Source organism: Hirundo rustica, chromosome 1 (assembly GCF_015227805.2).
Source record: "Hirundo rustica isolate bHirRus1 chromosome 1, bHirRus1.pri.v3, whole genome shotgun sequence".
In the NCBI taxonomy this organism is placed as follows: domain Eukaryota; kingdom Metazoa; phylum Chordata; class Aves; order Passeriformes; family Hirundinidae; genus Hirundo; species Hirundo rustica.
Genome location: NC_053450.1, coordinates 89,288,587 through 89,303,048, shown reverse-complemented (window position 1 = coordinate 89,303,048; position 14,462 = coordinate 89,288,587). Strand labels below are relative to the sequence as shown.

At 50.4% G+C, this 14,462-nt stretch overlaps 1 protein-coding gene across 2 annotated transcripts; it reads left to right on the top strand.

Annotated features, from left to right (window-relative positions):
* Positions 1 to 481: 481 nt before the first annotated feature.
* On the top strand, positions 482 to 13,993 carry TFAP2A (transcription factor AP-2 alpha). 2 transcript variants are annotated; one of them, XM_040065412.1, is made up of 7 exons: positions 482 to 637; positions 2,998 to 3,432; positions 6,415 to 6,466; positions 8,010 to 8,241; positions 9,167 to 9,285; positions 11,597 to 11,738; positions 13,297 to 13,993. In XM_040065412.1, the coding sequence occupies exons 1-7, from the start codon at positions 482 to 484 to the stop codon at positions 13,583 to 13,585; spliced, it is 1,425 nt and encodes a 474-aa protein (XP_039921346.1). In that variant the 3' UTR covers positions 13,586 to 13,993. The 2 variants fall into 2 exon arrangements, with proteins under 2 accessions (XP_039921346.1, XP_039921351.1); XM_040065417.2 differs by lacking the exon at positions 482 to 637 and adding an exon at positions 1,616 to 1,697 and having other exon boundaries at positions 13,297 to 13,923.
* The last annotated feature ends 469 nt before the right edge of the window (positions 13,994 to 14,462 follow it).

The window sequence follows — 14,462 nt, the reverse complement described above, 5'->3', positions numbered from 1 at the left end:
CGGGGCAGCGGCGGCGGCGAGCGGAGCGGTGCCTATTTTAAGGGAGTTGTTTGGGAGTTGCACAGCCAGTCCGACGGGTTGCGCCGGAGCCCCGGCTTGTCTGGGCCGGGAGAAGCGCTCGCCTAGCCTCTTTTCCCGGCTCCCACTCTCCCCCGCGTCCCTCCCGCCCTCCTTCCCTCCCTGCCTTGCTGCCTCCTGCCTTTTTCCCCGTCTCTTCCCGGATCCTCCGAGAGGGGGGCCGCGGGGAGCCCGGCGGATGCTCCTTGGGCTCCCCAGCCCCCCCGCCCCGGGCGCCCGCTGGTCTCGACGCTGGGCTCGAGCCGGAGGAGGAGAAGGAGGAGGAGGAGGAGGAGGGCTGACACCCAGAGGGGGAGACACCCAAAAAAACTTTCCCAGCCGGTTTCCGGGACGTGGGGCACGGAGGCGAGCCGGCTCGGCGGCGCGGGGCGAGGGGAGCCCCTCGGCGGGGCGCCGTCCAGGCATGGACGGGGCGGCGGCGGCGGGCGGTCCCGCGGAGCCCACCCCGCGCAAAGGCGGCGGCGGTGCGGCCGAGGGCGGCAAGAACCAAGCGGGAAGCGAGCAGCCGCTCTTCTCCCTGGGCTTTGAGGCCGGCTACGCGCAGCAGCCGCAGCCCGAGGTGCGCCCGCGAAGGACTGCGGGGCTGGGGACATGGGGAGGCGACAGCCGGGGGGGAGGGAAGGGAAGCGAAGGTGAGGTGAGGAAGGAAAGGGGGGGGGATCCCGCGCCCCCTCCCCTCCTTCTGCCCGTCTCTCCCACTCCCTCCCCGCCCGCCCCCCCCTTCTTTCTGCACCCCCCTCCTGGCTCCCACCCTCTCCCTCTCTCCGGATCTCTTTCTCTTTCACTTTTGCATGCCCTGCAACCTTTTAAAATGTTGCCCCTTTTCTGTGATTCGTCAGACGCAGCAGCATGTGCCCCCTCTCTCTCTCCCGCTCCCTCTCTCTCCCTTTTTGTCTCTCTCTCCCTCTCCCTCTCCCCCATCTCTGATTAGATACACTGATTCTTCATTCAATGGACGTCATTTAGAACAGGCTCTGCCTTGAGTTGCCTTCTCGCTTCACGCTCGATTTCCAGCCATTCTTCCCTTATTAAGTGTTCGTGTAATATTAATAGTCATGAATATCTGCTATTAGGAGTCTCCAGGAAGGCAGCAGATCTGTTATTAGGAGCTCAAGTGAAGCAGCAGCTAAGTCAAAGGAGAAAAAGAAAGAAAGAGTCAGAGGGAAAAAAAAGGATTAAGAAACAGACACACACACGCTAAAAAAAAAAAAAAAAAAAAAAAGAAACAAAAAAGGAAAAAAGCGCAAAACAAACAAACAAAAAATCCAAAACAAAAACCAAAAAAGCAGCCAACTTTGACTCCTCACACCGCGCCAGGATAGAGAGCTCGCCTTGGGAACACCCGATGAAGGGCAGCAGAGATCGGTGCAAGTTCTGATGGATTATCGTGGCGCGCCCGCGGTGCAGGAGCAGCCCCGGCGCCCCGGTCCTGCCGCCCGCGCCTAGCGCCGGGCTCCGGCCGCGCTCCCTCCGCGCCCGCGCCGCGCCCGCACCCGCGGGGCTCCGCCGGGGGCTGCGCGCTTCGCCGGTCCCTTTCCTCTGGCTTTTTGTTATTTTTTCTACCTTGACTTGTAACCCCCGACTCCTCGCAGATGTTAGTGCACAGTTTTTCGGCTATGGTGAGTTGCTTCACGTTTCTCTCGGAGGGGGTTCGGTGCGCGCTGGGTGTTGCTATTGTTGTCGGCGGTGGCAGTGGGCTTTTCGCACCCAGCTTTCCGGAGAGGGCTTTTTTTCCTTTCAATTTTATAAATTCGGTGGTTTACATTTTCCCCCTTCTCTCTTTATTTTTCTTTTCTTCTTTCCCCTCCCCCCCCCCACTTTTTTTTTTTTTTTTTTTTTTTTTTTGGTCTGCTTCGAGCGAACGGCAAAAGGCTTTGCTTGCACCCTGCCGCTTCGATTCCTTCACCTTGCCACCTGCAAACGTATTATTTTCGCTTTCTCGTTTCCCTTTTTCGGAACCGCGGTTCTTTCCTTCGAATCCTCCTCCGCGGGGGGAATTCCTTTTGCCCCAGACGTTCGTGTGGGCTCATCTGCCCGGCCTCGAGAGCCGGCAGAGCCTTGCCGAAATGCCCGGGCCCATTTCGGTGCCGCTCGTCCGTCGGGGCGGCGGTGCTTCCCCGGCTGCCTGCCGCATTCCTCCGCTTCCCCGGCGGCCGGGCCGCCGCCGCCCGCTCCGCTCCCGAAATCGTACGCTGGCGAGCCCGGGGGTCGGCCGGGCATCGGGACGGCTCTCCCCGTAGGTGGGGGACCCTGTCACTGCTTTCGCCCCGAAACATTTCTAAAACTCTGGGGGGGAACTACCGGTTTGTTTGCAGCCTATTTCGGGGTTTTCTGGTAACAAAATGGCAGTGGGCTTGGATTTTCCAGGGTTTTCTTGGGACGCGCGCGATCGGTAATGTCAGCGACAGCATTTATCTCGGTTCTGTTAAGGGCCAGAGGAAGGATTTGGGGTTGTGGCAGAATTGTTACTTCAATAATGGTCGCTCGTGAATTATTATTTTTATTTGTGGGAAATACCTGCTCCTGAAATGCCGGGGCGCGATCTGTTGTGAATCCGCGCTGTATCGCCGCAATGTTTTATTAATTATTATAAGCCGTCCTGCTGTAATTATTGCTATTATTGCTGTTATCGTTATTGCCGTTATTATTGTTTTTAAAAAGTGAGACTGCCAATTAATTATTTGGGAAGGGAAATCAGAGGCAGAGAGATCTCCATCCAGATCTGCTTTTCTCCGCCTCGGAGATGACGATTTTGCCCCTCATTGCCCTGTAGATGAAATTTTCAAGGCGATTTTGAGGAAAATCGGTTTGATATTATCTTTGTTTTTCTTTCTTCCTTTCCCCTCCCCCTCCTCCCCCTCCTCTACCCCCTCCATCCCCCAACCCGCCCCCCCACCCCGCTCCCGCTCCCCACCTCAGGAGCGCCACGACAGTACCAGCAACGGGACAGCCCGGCTACCCCAGTTGGGGACCGTGGGTCAGTCTCCCTACACCAGCGCCCCACCGCTCTCCCACACCCCCAACGCCGACTTCCAGCCCCCTTACTTCCCCCCCCCTTACCAGCCCATCTACCCCCAGTCTCAGGACCCCTACTCCCACGTGAACGACCCGTACAGCCTCAACCCCCTCCATGCCCAGCCGCAGCCCCAGCACCCAGGATGGCCGGGACAGAGGCAGAGCCAGGAGACGGGGCTGCTCCACACGCACCGGGGTTTGCCCCACCAGCTCTCGGGGCTCGACCCACGCAGGGACTACCGGCGGCACGACGACCTGCTGCATGCCCCGCACGGGCTGGGCTCGGGACTGGCCGACCTGCCCCTCCACTCCATCCCCCACGCCATCGAGGACGTGCCGGTAAGCCGAGGGGCCGCCCCAGGGCCCACTCGTCCCTCTTACCGCGGGAGCTCAACGTCGGGGGGAGAGGGAAGGGAGGGAGGGGAATACCACCCCCACTCCCCCCCCCAAAAAAAAAAAAAGGAGAAAGGGAAGAAGAAACATCCCCCCCCGCCCCCAGGGAAAAGTGAAGCCCCCACCTAGAACAAAAGGTTCTTGCAGCTCGTCCCTGCGCGATGCCTCCCCGCTAACTTGTCCACTAAAATATAAATAAATCAAATTACTGTCATCGTTAACAATATCTTTCCTTCTCAATGACAATAAGCTGTTACGATTGGAAGAATATATAAAATCACCACAGGGCCGTGCATTTGGGGATTTCTTACTGCCTTGGGAAAGACACGAGTCTGAAATGCCTGTGAGGACATTTAACGAGATCTCACAAATGTAAAGGGGGGGTGGGTTTGGAAGTGGGTGAAAGTGGCCTAAGAATGAAAAATTGGTTTCCCATTATTACAAGATTGGCATATGGGATAACCACATCCAAAGTTATAAGAGGGTATGGGCAGATCCTCTTCTATAAAGGAATTAATTGACAAATCAGGGAAGAGGTATACTAAAATGCTGCCGCCTTCTTTTAGTAGCGGTGCAAAGGGATGACCTCATAAATCATTACCTATGGGTTATCGAATTCGAGTCAGACCTGCTACACCCTATATTAAATTAAATGTTGGGAGCCTATTGGAGGATGCATTATTTGGGGGACATAATTTTGTTATCGATGAGTACAGACTTTAAAAATGATTTCTAATTAAGCATGACATTAGTGCACAGGCTACTTACAAAGCAAGCCAGGGCTATTGTTCAGTTAGGAAAGTGGCCTTATGCAACACGATAGGTCATGATCAAAGTTCATCTTTCTGGGTTTCTCCCTGAAAATGGAATTAGAACATGGCAATAAATTTATTAAAGCCCACAGAGCTCATGCTGAGGGACTGAAGCTGCTCGACTTGAAGGAGGAAAGAGTAGGGAACTGTGGTATCTGGATGTGATTTTTGCTGAAATGCCATCCCAAATTACAGGATCAAATATTACAACAATATATTCGCTGACAGTTTAATGAGTACAGTTTCGTGTTGCAAGGATAATGTTCAGATGAACTTACCTATTTTTGGGGATCATTTTGAAATCTTTTGTAAATTATACTCCGAGAAAATAGTGAATTTATTACAGCCCTCATCTGGCTAAATTAGCCACAGAAAATTGCTGGTTGTGTTTAGCAGTTTTGCAATAAACGCATACGTTTTCCAAAGTGGAAGATTTAGTAAGCAATTTGGTTCCGTTAAAAGCAGGTCGACTCTTTAAACTTGATATAAAATAACATGGAGGCAATCGTAAGAATAAACTAATTTGTTGACTGCAAGCCCCTGATTGCTGTAGGAAGAATGTGACCTAAAATGTTTTCTTGAATTCTCCCTCTCCTCAGTTATGCTCCATGGCAGTGGGCTGATTCGGGAAGCCTCCTGTGCAGATCTATGAATTAATAGCATTGCTATACTTTGTGAAAACCAAATGCCATCTGGTTTAAATCCTTGAGCCAGCCTAGCCTTTTTTTTTTTTTTTTTCTTTTTTTTTTTTTTTTTTTTCTTTTTTTCTCCTCTGTAAGACTGAATCAGCAAGCTTTCATGAAGGAGAGCAAAAAATAAGAGGGTGCATCTTTTAGTAGATATATTTTATCTAGTTAAAAAAAAAAAAAATCCTTTACAGAAATCTGAGTTGGGAGTGTAATTTTTGAATTTTTTCCATTGCTGCAACAGTTAACCTTTAATAAAAATGACTGCTAAATATTTAAGAAAGTCAAGTAGACGGTGAAAATTATTTAATCATAAATATCTCTGTGGGATTTTAAACTTAACAGTCCTCCCTGTACGGAATACGTGTAGAAATAACACAAATAAAAGTATTATGCCACACTACATTTACTTTATGGGTTTAGGGTGCATGCATAAAGGGATCATATTTCCCCATATAGTTAAAACACAAGAACTGCAGCAGTAGTCATTTCTGAACATTTCTCAATTTAATTATACTTAAATCCAGAAGCACTTTAGGCAAGTTACAAATGAGAGCATTGAGTATAATAAAACCTGTAATAAAGCAACTTAGTACCATCCACCCGGAATCATTGAGATCAGGCACAATTAACAGGAGCATAAATCCAAGACAGAATGGAAAATGTTAGAATCAGTATTATTGTTGGACAAAGACTAGAGAAGGAAGTAATAGTTTTTTAAATGGTAATGCCTGGGTTTTGTAACGATTGCGAAATCTTCTATCTCAGCAGCACTGGTGTTAATTTGTAAACACAGCCAGACATTATATTGCCTGTCAGTTTTTGGAATTAGAAAACATGATTTCATTTGACTTTCTAATCACGTCGTGACTCCGCGGCGCGAACCCCAGCTGTAGCCGCGACTGCGGAACCTGCGAGGGGACAATAGTGGGGGAGCCCGGGGGTGCGCGGGCCCCCCGGCCCCCGCCGCTCCGCGCTCCTTTGTGCTTTCCCTCCCGCGGGCGCGGGAGCGGGCGCAGCGGCGGGGAAGGGCTGGGTCGGGCCGGGGCTGCTTCCCGGGGAGGAGGGAAGGGACGGGAAAGGGACGGGAAGAGGGAATCCTCGGAAGCTTAAGGCCACTCGGGCCCCGGGGAGGTGTGAGTGATTTATTACATTTTTCTTGGGGATCGGGGGAAGAGCTGGAAGGGATGCAGGATTCCTCTCGATAAAGGAAATCACCTCCAAATCTCCTCCCTCCCTTCTCTTTCCCCCCTACCCCTCCCTTTCCATGCAGGATCTGTTGTTCCCTCCTCACACCGTGCCCAGGAACGGGGCGGGGGGGGGTGGGGGGGGGGGACGACGACAAACAAAACTTCTCCCGCACCCCATCCCACCTCAGCCCCTTTGTTGTGGTTGTACACTGACATCCCTGCCTGTTCCTTTTGTTGCAGCACGTAGAAGACCCCGGTATTAACATCCCAGATCAAACTGTAATTAAGAAAGGTAAGCTGTTTCCTTGCGCATACCGAACATGTCGTCACAGGCTGGGGACTGCTGGCGGGGAAGACTTACCCGGCCTCCCCCCTCTCCCCTCCAGCCCCCCGGCCCCGAGCTCCTTCCTCTGGCATGTACTGTTGGCCGAAAGGTTGGAAGCAAAGAAAAACGGGCGATGTGGGTTGAAATCCGCCCCCTTAAATGGCCACATTTATCGGGTATTTTAATTACTGTTGTCGTTAACGAGGAAAAATGTTAGCAGATGATCTAGAAAATCCTAGCCGGTCTTTTAGTGCATTAGCAAACAATTGGGTTTCATGATCTGCCCTGCATCTGGCTGAATCGTTGTTGGTAAACGGGGCCGTGAAAGTGAAATCGTTGTTCCCCCTCCTTCGGGTTTTCTTGTTCAAATCACGCCGGTGATGAGGTGGACTGGTGGAGAAGAAGGGGTGAGTTTCTGGAAACTGATGTTTATCGGTGGTTTAGGATGATTTGGTTTTCGTTGGCTTTGTGCGCTTGCTTCACTTGGAATTTAATTGCTTGGAAGCTGGTACCCAAATCGTGCAAAATATTTATTGCAAATTTTCACTCGATTTTCATTTCCCGTCGTTCTTCGGACGACTGGAGGACTGGGAAAGGTGGCACAGGTCATTTTGCAAAGCAGGTTCTCGGTGGAAAGTGATGGGTTTTGTGTTTGGATGCTGTGTAGTGAGATGCTGTTGGAGTAAAACTGGCAGGGTGGAAGGCACAGCTAGCTCCTGCCTGCTCTGAGGGGTGCTATGGCTGCATGGCCGCCTGGATTTTGGGCACCCAGGCCACCACAGGAGAGAGATGCTGACTAGAGACACTCTCCTCTCTAACCCTAATCGCTGTACAGCCAGCGAACCTGAACTTTCATACCCCCCACCCCCGCCTGTAAAGCCTTTGTCACGTCAAATTAGATGTGCAAGGGATAAATCTTAAGAGATGCTCTTTCCAAGTCGACATGATAATTGGCTCTTTTATTAGTAATCTCAAGAGTTCGTTTAACTCCTGTTGTATCTATTAGCCTTCCCAGAGCTATTAATGTCACAAGTGATCTATCCAAAACGGAGAGAGCCCCCCGCTTGGTCGGACCGTGCCCGCCAAGCGGAGCGGGCTAAGGCAGAGGAGAGAGGGAAGGCGGCCGGGACCCGAGGCACCGAACGGCGGCCCGGCCCGGCATCTCTTTGCCGGCCGCCGCCGGGCAGGGACCAAGCTGTATTTCGGGGTGCCGGTTCTCCGCCGCGTTACGGGTTCTCCACGTCTCAATCTGTGCGCTGGCGGGGCCCCGGGGCGGCCACACATCCCGCCGGCCGCGCCGCTGCCCGGGCACTGCCCGCCCGACACGGCGATACCGACGTGCGGCGCCCGACGGGGGCCGCGGGGTCTTTTCAATTTCCCCGCTGCGGGTCCAGGGATGTCCGGCTCTCTCCCCGCGCCTCCCGACGAGAGAGGGGAGGGGTGCCCCCGCTGCGTCCCCGGCTCCCCGCCCGCTCCTCACCCTCACCTCCCTGCTCCTCCCTCCCTGCAGGCCCCGTGTCCCTCTCCAAGTCTAACAACAACGCCGTCTCCTCCATCCCCATCAACAAGGACGCGCTCTTCGGCGGGGTGGTGAACCCCAACGAGGTCTTCTGCTCGGTGCCGGGCCGCCTCTCGCTGCTCAGCTCCACCTCCAAGTACAAGGTCACGGTGGCGGAAGTGCAGAGACGCCTGTCGCCGCCCGAGTGCCTCAACGCCTCCCTGCTGGGCGGGGTGCTCCGGAGGTGAGGGGCGGGGGGACGCGGGAGGCGGGATGCCGGGCCGTGCCGTGCGGGAGGGAAGGAGGGAGGGATGGAGGCCGGGAAGGAGGAGGAGGAGGAGGAGGACGGGCGCCCACGCGGGGCGGTGGCGCGGGGGGAGTGCGGCGGCCGCCGCTAGGGGGCGGGGCGCGCGCGGCTGGCGGGGCAGCGCGGCCGGGCGGTGCGAGGGGGCCCGGGCGCTGTCGCCATGGCAACGCGCGGCCTTGCGCGGGGCCCGGGGCCCCGCCGTGGGAACCCCTGGGTGTCCCTGCCCCTGCGTGTCCCTGCCCCTGCCCCACCCTCATCGGGTGGCCATGAGCAGCCCCAGCCCCCGGGACCGGCTTAGTGGCGGGCACTCTGCCGTGGGCTCCCACCCTGTGGCCTCACCCAGGCAATTAGGCAGTGACTGGGCAGGGAATAACCTGGAGGATTAATTAAGGCAGCTCCCATCTCTGCAGTCCCGCTTAGCCCAGCTCTGCTGTGAAGCCACAGATGGGCCAGGTAGAGTTTGGTGTGATGGCGGTGATACTCTGTGGCTGCCGGCCCTGCAAATCGACCTCCTCCCATCATGCCTGGGGAGAAGCTGCCTTCCCGTGTCCATGGGCACCTTGGGAGCTCAGGGAGACACCTCACAGCTCCCTTTCAGCTCCGGGGCTGATCTAGACCTTAGTGAGGGCCGCTGTTCTCTCAATGTGGAAACATCCAAAGCACAGTCCCCGTATCTCAGATTCAGCTTTCAGCAACAGTTGGTCTTGAGCCTCCCACAGCCATGTATCCCATCCCTTGTGCCCAAAACCCTTTATTCCCTTCCCTGGGAAGGGATGTGTTGGGGTCATGTGGGGGCAGGAGCCAAAGTAGGAGCAGGTGCTCCCCCAAGCCACCTTTCTCAACGCCTTTCTCTGCGGAGCAGGGCAAAGTCTAAAAACGGAGGGAGATCTCTGAGGGAGAAACTGGACAAAATAGGATTAAACCTGCCAGCCGGGAGGCGTAAAGCTGCTAACGTTACCTTGCTCACATCACTCGTGGAGGGTAAGTGACTCAAAGAGCTGGGAGGGCTTGTTTGGAAAATGTGCCTGTTGCCTTTGCCAAGTGGGGGAAGACTTGCTGTTGGGTCGTCCGGGTTTTTATTCTCCTTTCCCAGAGTCAGTGCTGCTCATTGGCATCTGGAACGGAGTTATTTTCTATGTCTTAAAAAAAGATCAGGTTAATTGTGTGCCTTTGCTTTTTGTTATAACCTGAAACGGGTTTGTGCGAGTCCTGCAGACTCAGCAAAGCGTTCTATTATTCATTTGCTTTTAAGTTTCCGAGCTAGATATTTTCAGGGCCCCATCTTGCTCGCTCATTCAAATGAGTAATCCCTCTGTGGAGTAAGCAGATCTCGTTGGGAGCAGCACAGGAAGGATCCCTGTGAAGGGGGATTGTGGGCTTAGCCCCATAGGAGACCCATGAGTATCGAGCTGGAAATTACGGGCAGCAGAGCCTCTAATACTTCACTGCTGTTTTTCTGCCACAGGTGGACAACCAAGCAATTTTAAATGTCAGAAACTGCAGCTACTTTAAGTTTGTTCTCCCTCCCAGCCTGCAGCCGCATAACAGTAAATCATTTAACTTTTCTGACATCTGCGTTTGAGAAATGCGTGACCATTACTTCCTGAATTAATTTGGGAATCCTTGACCTCAGCCATGAATTAATGGTGTCCTGAAAGCCTCAAAGTTGCACCACTGCCAGCCCCCACTCCCTTTTGGTTCTCATTTTCAGAACACATGTTCCCTTGGCTATATCATTCTCTTCTGCTTTGCTTTGGCTGGAAAAGGTGCAGCTTGCTTTTAATGCCCTGGGGATGTCCTGCGCTGTCTACAGGGAGGTGGGAAGCTCAAGAGTTTGCAGTCATTTAGTTCTGAAGCAGTGGCTGTGTCGTGCTGGCTGACACCAAGTATGTCTTAGGCCTGCAGATAGACCCCTCTCCTTTCCCCTTACTTAGGACTTTGGCTGCCGTTTAGACTGGTTCAGTTTGTTAAGTGCTTTTAAACTCAGCCTGAGCTGTCCAGGTTCAGCTTAAGTTTGGTTGTGTAGGTGAGAATTTGTTTTGTTGTCGCTTCGCATTCTGTGAGAAATGTTTCATGTTGGAAGAGATGGGAAAGACGTGCTGTGCGATGATGCCAAGAGTCATGTTTTTAAATATCAGGATTAGCGAACAAACTATTTTTATGCTGCATGAAAATTACTGCGTCTTTGTGCTTCTGAAAAGGCTTTGCAATTTCATTGACACGCCGGGGTAAAAAAAATCACGAGGGGAAAACTTGTAAAAAGTCTAGATTTGGTAGATGCTTAACATTATTTGTGATGTTAATGAATATGGAGAAGGTTTTATGATAATCCATTGTTCTGTTTGGCTTTCACGTACAATGGCTTTGAAAAGAATGATTTTTTAAAAAAGCAAAACCAGAGGCCTGATCTTCAGATAACTTAGTGATGGTGGCTAATTTTGGGGAGATGATAGTATAAACATTGCTGGGGCTTTGAGTCCCGTAGCGATGAGGCAGTTTCTAGAGTACTGTTATTGTTTATGATCCGCTCCATTTTATGGAAACAAGCTCACTGGACTGAGGCTTTGAAGCTCTAATTGGCGCATGCGTTCTTCCGGAGCTAGAGCTAATGGCAGGAAGCCCTGCAGTAAAAACCAACTGGTTCAGGAAATTAAAACCAAAGATTTGAAAATCAACAAAACAGACAGACTCGGTGGAATGACCCTAAAATTCTCATGGTTAATCGTTTGGGGGTGAACATATAATTATATGCGATCAAGTTAAATTTTAAACACTTAGCTGTTTAATGCATTTTATTTAGAAGAGCTCTAGGAGTAATTATGATCAATATTAATCATTGATGCATTGCAAAAGAATATAGAGATGTGGCTGAGGCAAACACATTTTCAGAGTAAACAGCTGTGAATAAATGTGCTTAAATGGCTCTCTATAGGTATGGAGATGTAAATCGAAGCACACATTCTAGGTGGATGCAGCCTGTCTGTCTAAAAGTGTCTCTTAGTCAACGTGACCTTTAAAAATCCTTATGCGAGATTTCACTCCTAACAATTGTTACGAAAATGCGGATTTGCATTACCTTCAACTGAAGCAAAGAAAACTGCAGGATAAGATGTAATTAGCTTTTCTGGCCCTAACTTTTTCAAAGAGGAAATGTCCAAGCTTTTGAGATGAAAAGCCCAAATAGAATGTAGTGGGTTTTTTGAGTTTTTTTCAAATGGATTTTTTTGCCTCTGTGCAATGTGTACTGATGAGCTGTGTTTCTTTCCATCCCCACCCGTGCCTCCCTATTCAGGAGAAGCAGTACATCTAGCTAGAGATTTTGGGTACGTTTGTGAGACAGAATTTCCTGCCAAAGCAGTAGCTGAATTTCTCAACCGACAACATTCCGATCCAAACGAGCAAGTCACAAGAAAAAACATGCTTCTAGCTACAAAGTAAGACATTTAACTTTCTGGCATGTTGCTTAGAAATGAGGGAGGGGGACAAAGTCAAGTTTGGGGCTTTTATTTGTGAAGATATTTGTTTGCTGCATGACCAATGGCTGATGGCTTTGTAAGTTGTGAGGGTGTGTGTTGGCCCTTCTGGCATAGGAGAACTCTACAGACCAGCTCGCTTTCCTCCAAATCAGTTTGTGTAGATTACCTTGAATGTGAATTGTGTAAATTGAGGGTGGATGTTTAGTTACAGAAACAGCAGTAATTCTTCAAAGCAAAACATTTTCTGGGCCTATTCACTTAGCTTATCAATTTAAGTAGAAGGGGAATGCTTCCCATTGACAGTAAAATAAACCTGGCACACTAAACTGATTCCAGTTCATTAAAATCGGCAGTGGTTCTTCCTGCCTAAGCAGCTCTGTTACTTAGCAAATACAGGGATATTAAAAATATATTTTAAGTGACAATCTGTATGCAGTTAAAATGCTTGCGGAGTTTATCGTTGGTGGGGCTGCCTAGATTTCCAGGTGGTGCGTGAAAAGAAAATGATTGTTTTGGTATGTTTGCTGGAAATTAAAAGGGTTGTTTAGTAGCCCTTAATTACCAATGGAGGTGTCACCAAAGGGCACAGTGCCAGAGGACAAAAGCAGGAGATGGGAGCTGCTTTATGGCTGGAAGACATTAACGTGCGTTTTAGCATTCAAACTGTTTCAACATGCCTTTGAGCTCCCTTGCTGTAAGGTGTGTTATTTCTCCAACCATTTGTGCAGTGAGTGGGTGATATAACCTATCTTCTGCACCATGCCCTCGTATTCTCCCTTCTCACCTCCCTGGAAGGAAATTTCCAGGCGCTGGTTAGCGTCAGCCTTTCCCTCTGTGAAAAAGTCCCTTTGGATTCGGAAATAGCGATTTACATATATAAATGTTTCAGAATACCCTAATTTAAATCCTCAATTGCCCGGTCTGCCCTCACTCATTCTTCCTGACACACAGGTGTGTGTTTTAGCCTTGTGAAGGAAGAGGCCCATATGTCTCTCTGGTTCCCCCCAAAAAATGGGATCTTAAATTCCTTAGCCTACCTTTGGATATCACAGCCTGTTTATTAAGCCTGCTCAGGAACTTTAAACTGTGTTTGTGCTCCAGACCCCAGCTGGGCAGGGATGTATGCTTGTGGAGAGTGTTGGGGGCTGAGGTATGGAGAGCAGTGGGGCAAGAGGCATCTGTCTCCATGTTCCTGTTGTGTGCCTGTGTGTTGCATGGGGCGGGCTGGGGTGTGATGTGTGGTGTGCTGTCATGTGTGCACGCAAGGTGAAGGGAAGAGGTTTGTGCATGCTGGGGAGGTGTGAGAATTAGGGGGAAGGATACATAAAGAGGAGAGGGAGAAGGGAGAGAGTGTGTGTGCTCAGGAGCAGAAGCCCCCTTGATTCAGGGGCTTGTGCAATCTAGCAGGGAGAATGCACGGGTTTTGCTGCTGCCAGTGATGGTTCATTTCTCTCCCTCTCTCTTCCCTCCCTCTCTCCCTCCCTCCCTCTGTCTCTCTGCTCCATTTGTGCTACAGACAGATCTGTAAAGAGTTCACCGACCTGCTGGCTCAGGACCGATCTCCCCTGGGGAACTCGCGGCCCAACCCCATTTTGGAGCCGGGCATCCAGAGCTGCCTGACCCACTTCAACCTCATCTCACACGGCTTTGGGAGCCCGGCGGTGTGTGCTGCTGTCACCGCCCTGCAGAACTATCTCACCGAGGCGCTCAAGGCCATGGACAAAATGTACCTCAGCAACAACCCCAACAGCCACACAGACAGCAGCACCAAAAGCGGCGACAAAGAGGAGAAACACCGAAAGTGAGGATCTCCCCCACACACACTCCTCTCCCTTCCCCCTCATAGCCCATCGATCCATTCATCTCCCTCCTCCCTCTCCCCAGCACCCCAGGCTACAGCAACAGAATGAGCGTCCTTCTGCCAGTCCTGTTCTCTGACTCTGCAGGACTGCTCTGCCCTCTCTCCACACCCCTTCCCAGCATCCACATTTCCATTTGCTCCCACTTAAATTCCCCCCTCTTTCCACTGCCACCATCGTTTTAACCCAGTTTGGAGCCTAAGAGAACAGAACAGGGGGACGGAGCCAGCAATGAAAAAAAGTTCTGTGTTGAGTTTGTGAACTTTTTTTTTAAATAAAACAAAAGGAGGAAAAAAAAAAACCAACAAAAAATAAAACAAAAAAGGACTTTTTTTCTAAAAATATATTAAAAAAATAAAAAAAAAACCAAACAAAAAGAAATAAATAATACTTAAAAATTCTATGCGTTTCACCGGACTGAATCACCACCTTCCCTTACATAAACTTCAGTTAAGATTGTAGCCATACTAAAAATGAAAAAAAAAAAAAAAAGTGAAAAAGTACAACAGCAACAGCAGACATTCAAAAGGCAAAAAGGACTGATGACATTTTATCAGTATTGTGAATAAACTTGAACACAAAACACAAGCGGTTCCATGTCATATCTTCAGTTGTAGAACTTTTTCCTGTCCAAGGTAAAGCGACCAACTTGAACTTTCTATTGCAACACGATTCACGGTTATTATATAAGGGAATCAGTGTTCATGTATGTATATATTTATTTATGTGTAATTTAATGGGAATTGTAAATATGGTGAGTCTGTTTTAAGCCTTTTTTTATTTATCTGGTGATCTCGTTTACCTCTTGTTTAGTGGGTTTTAA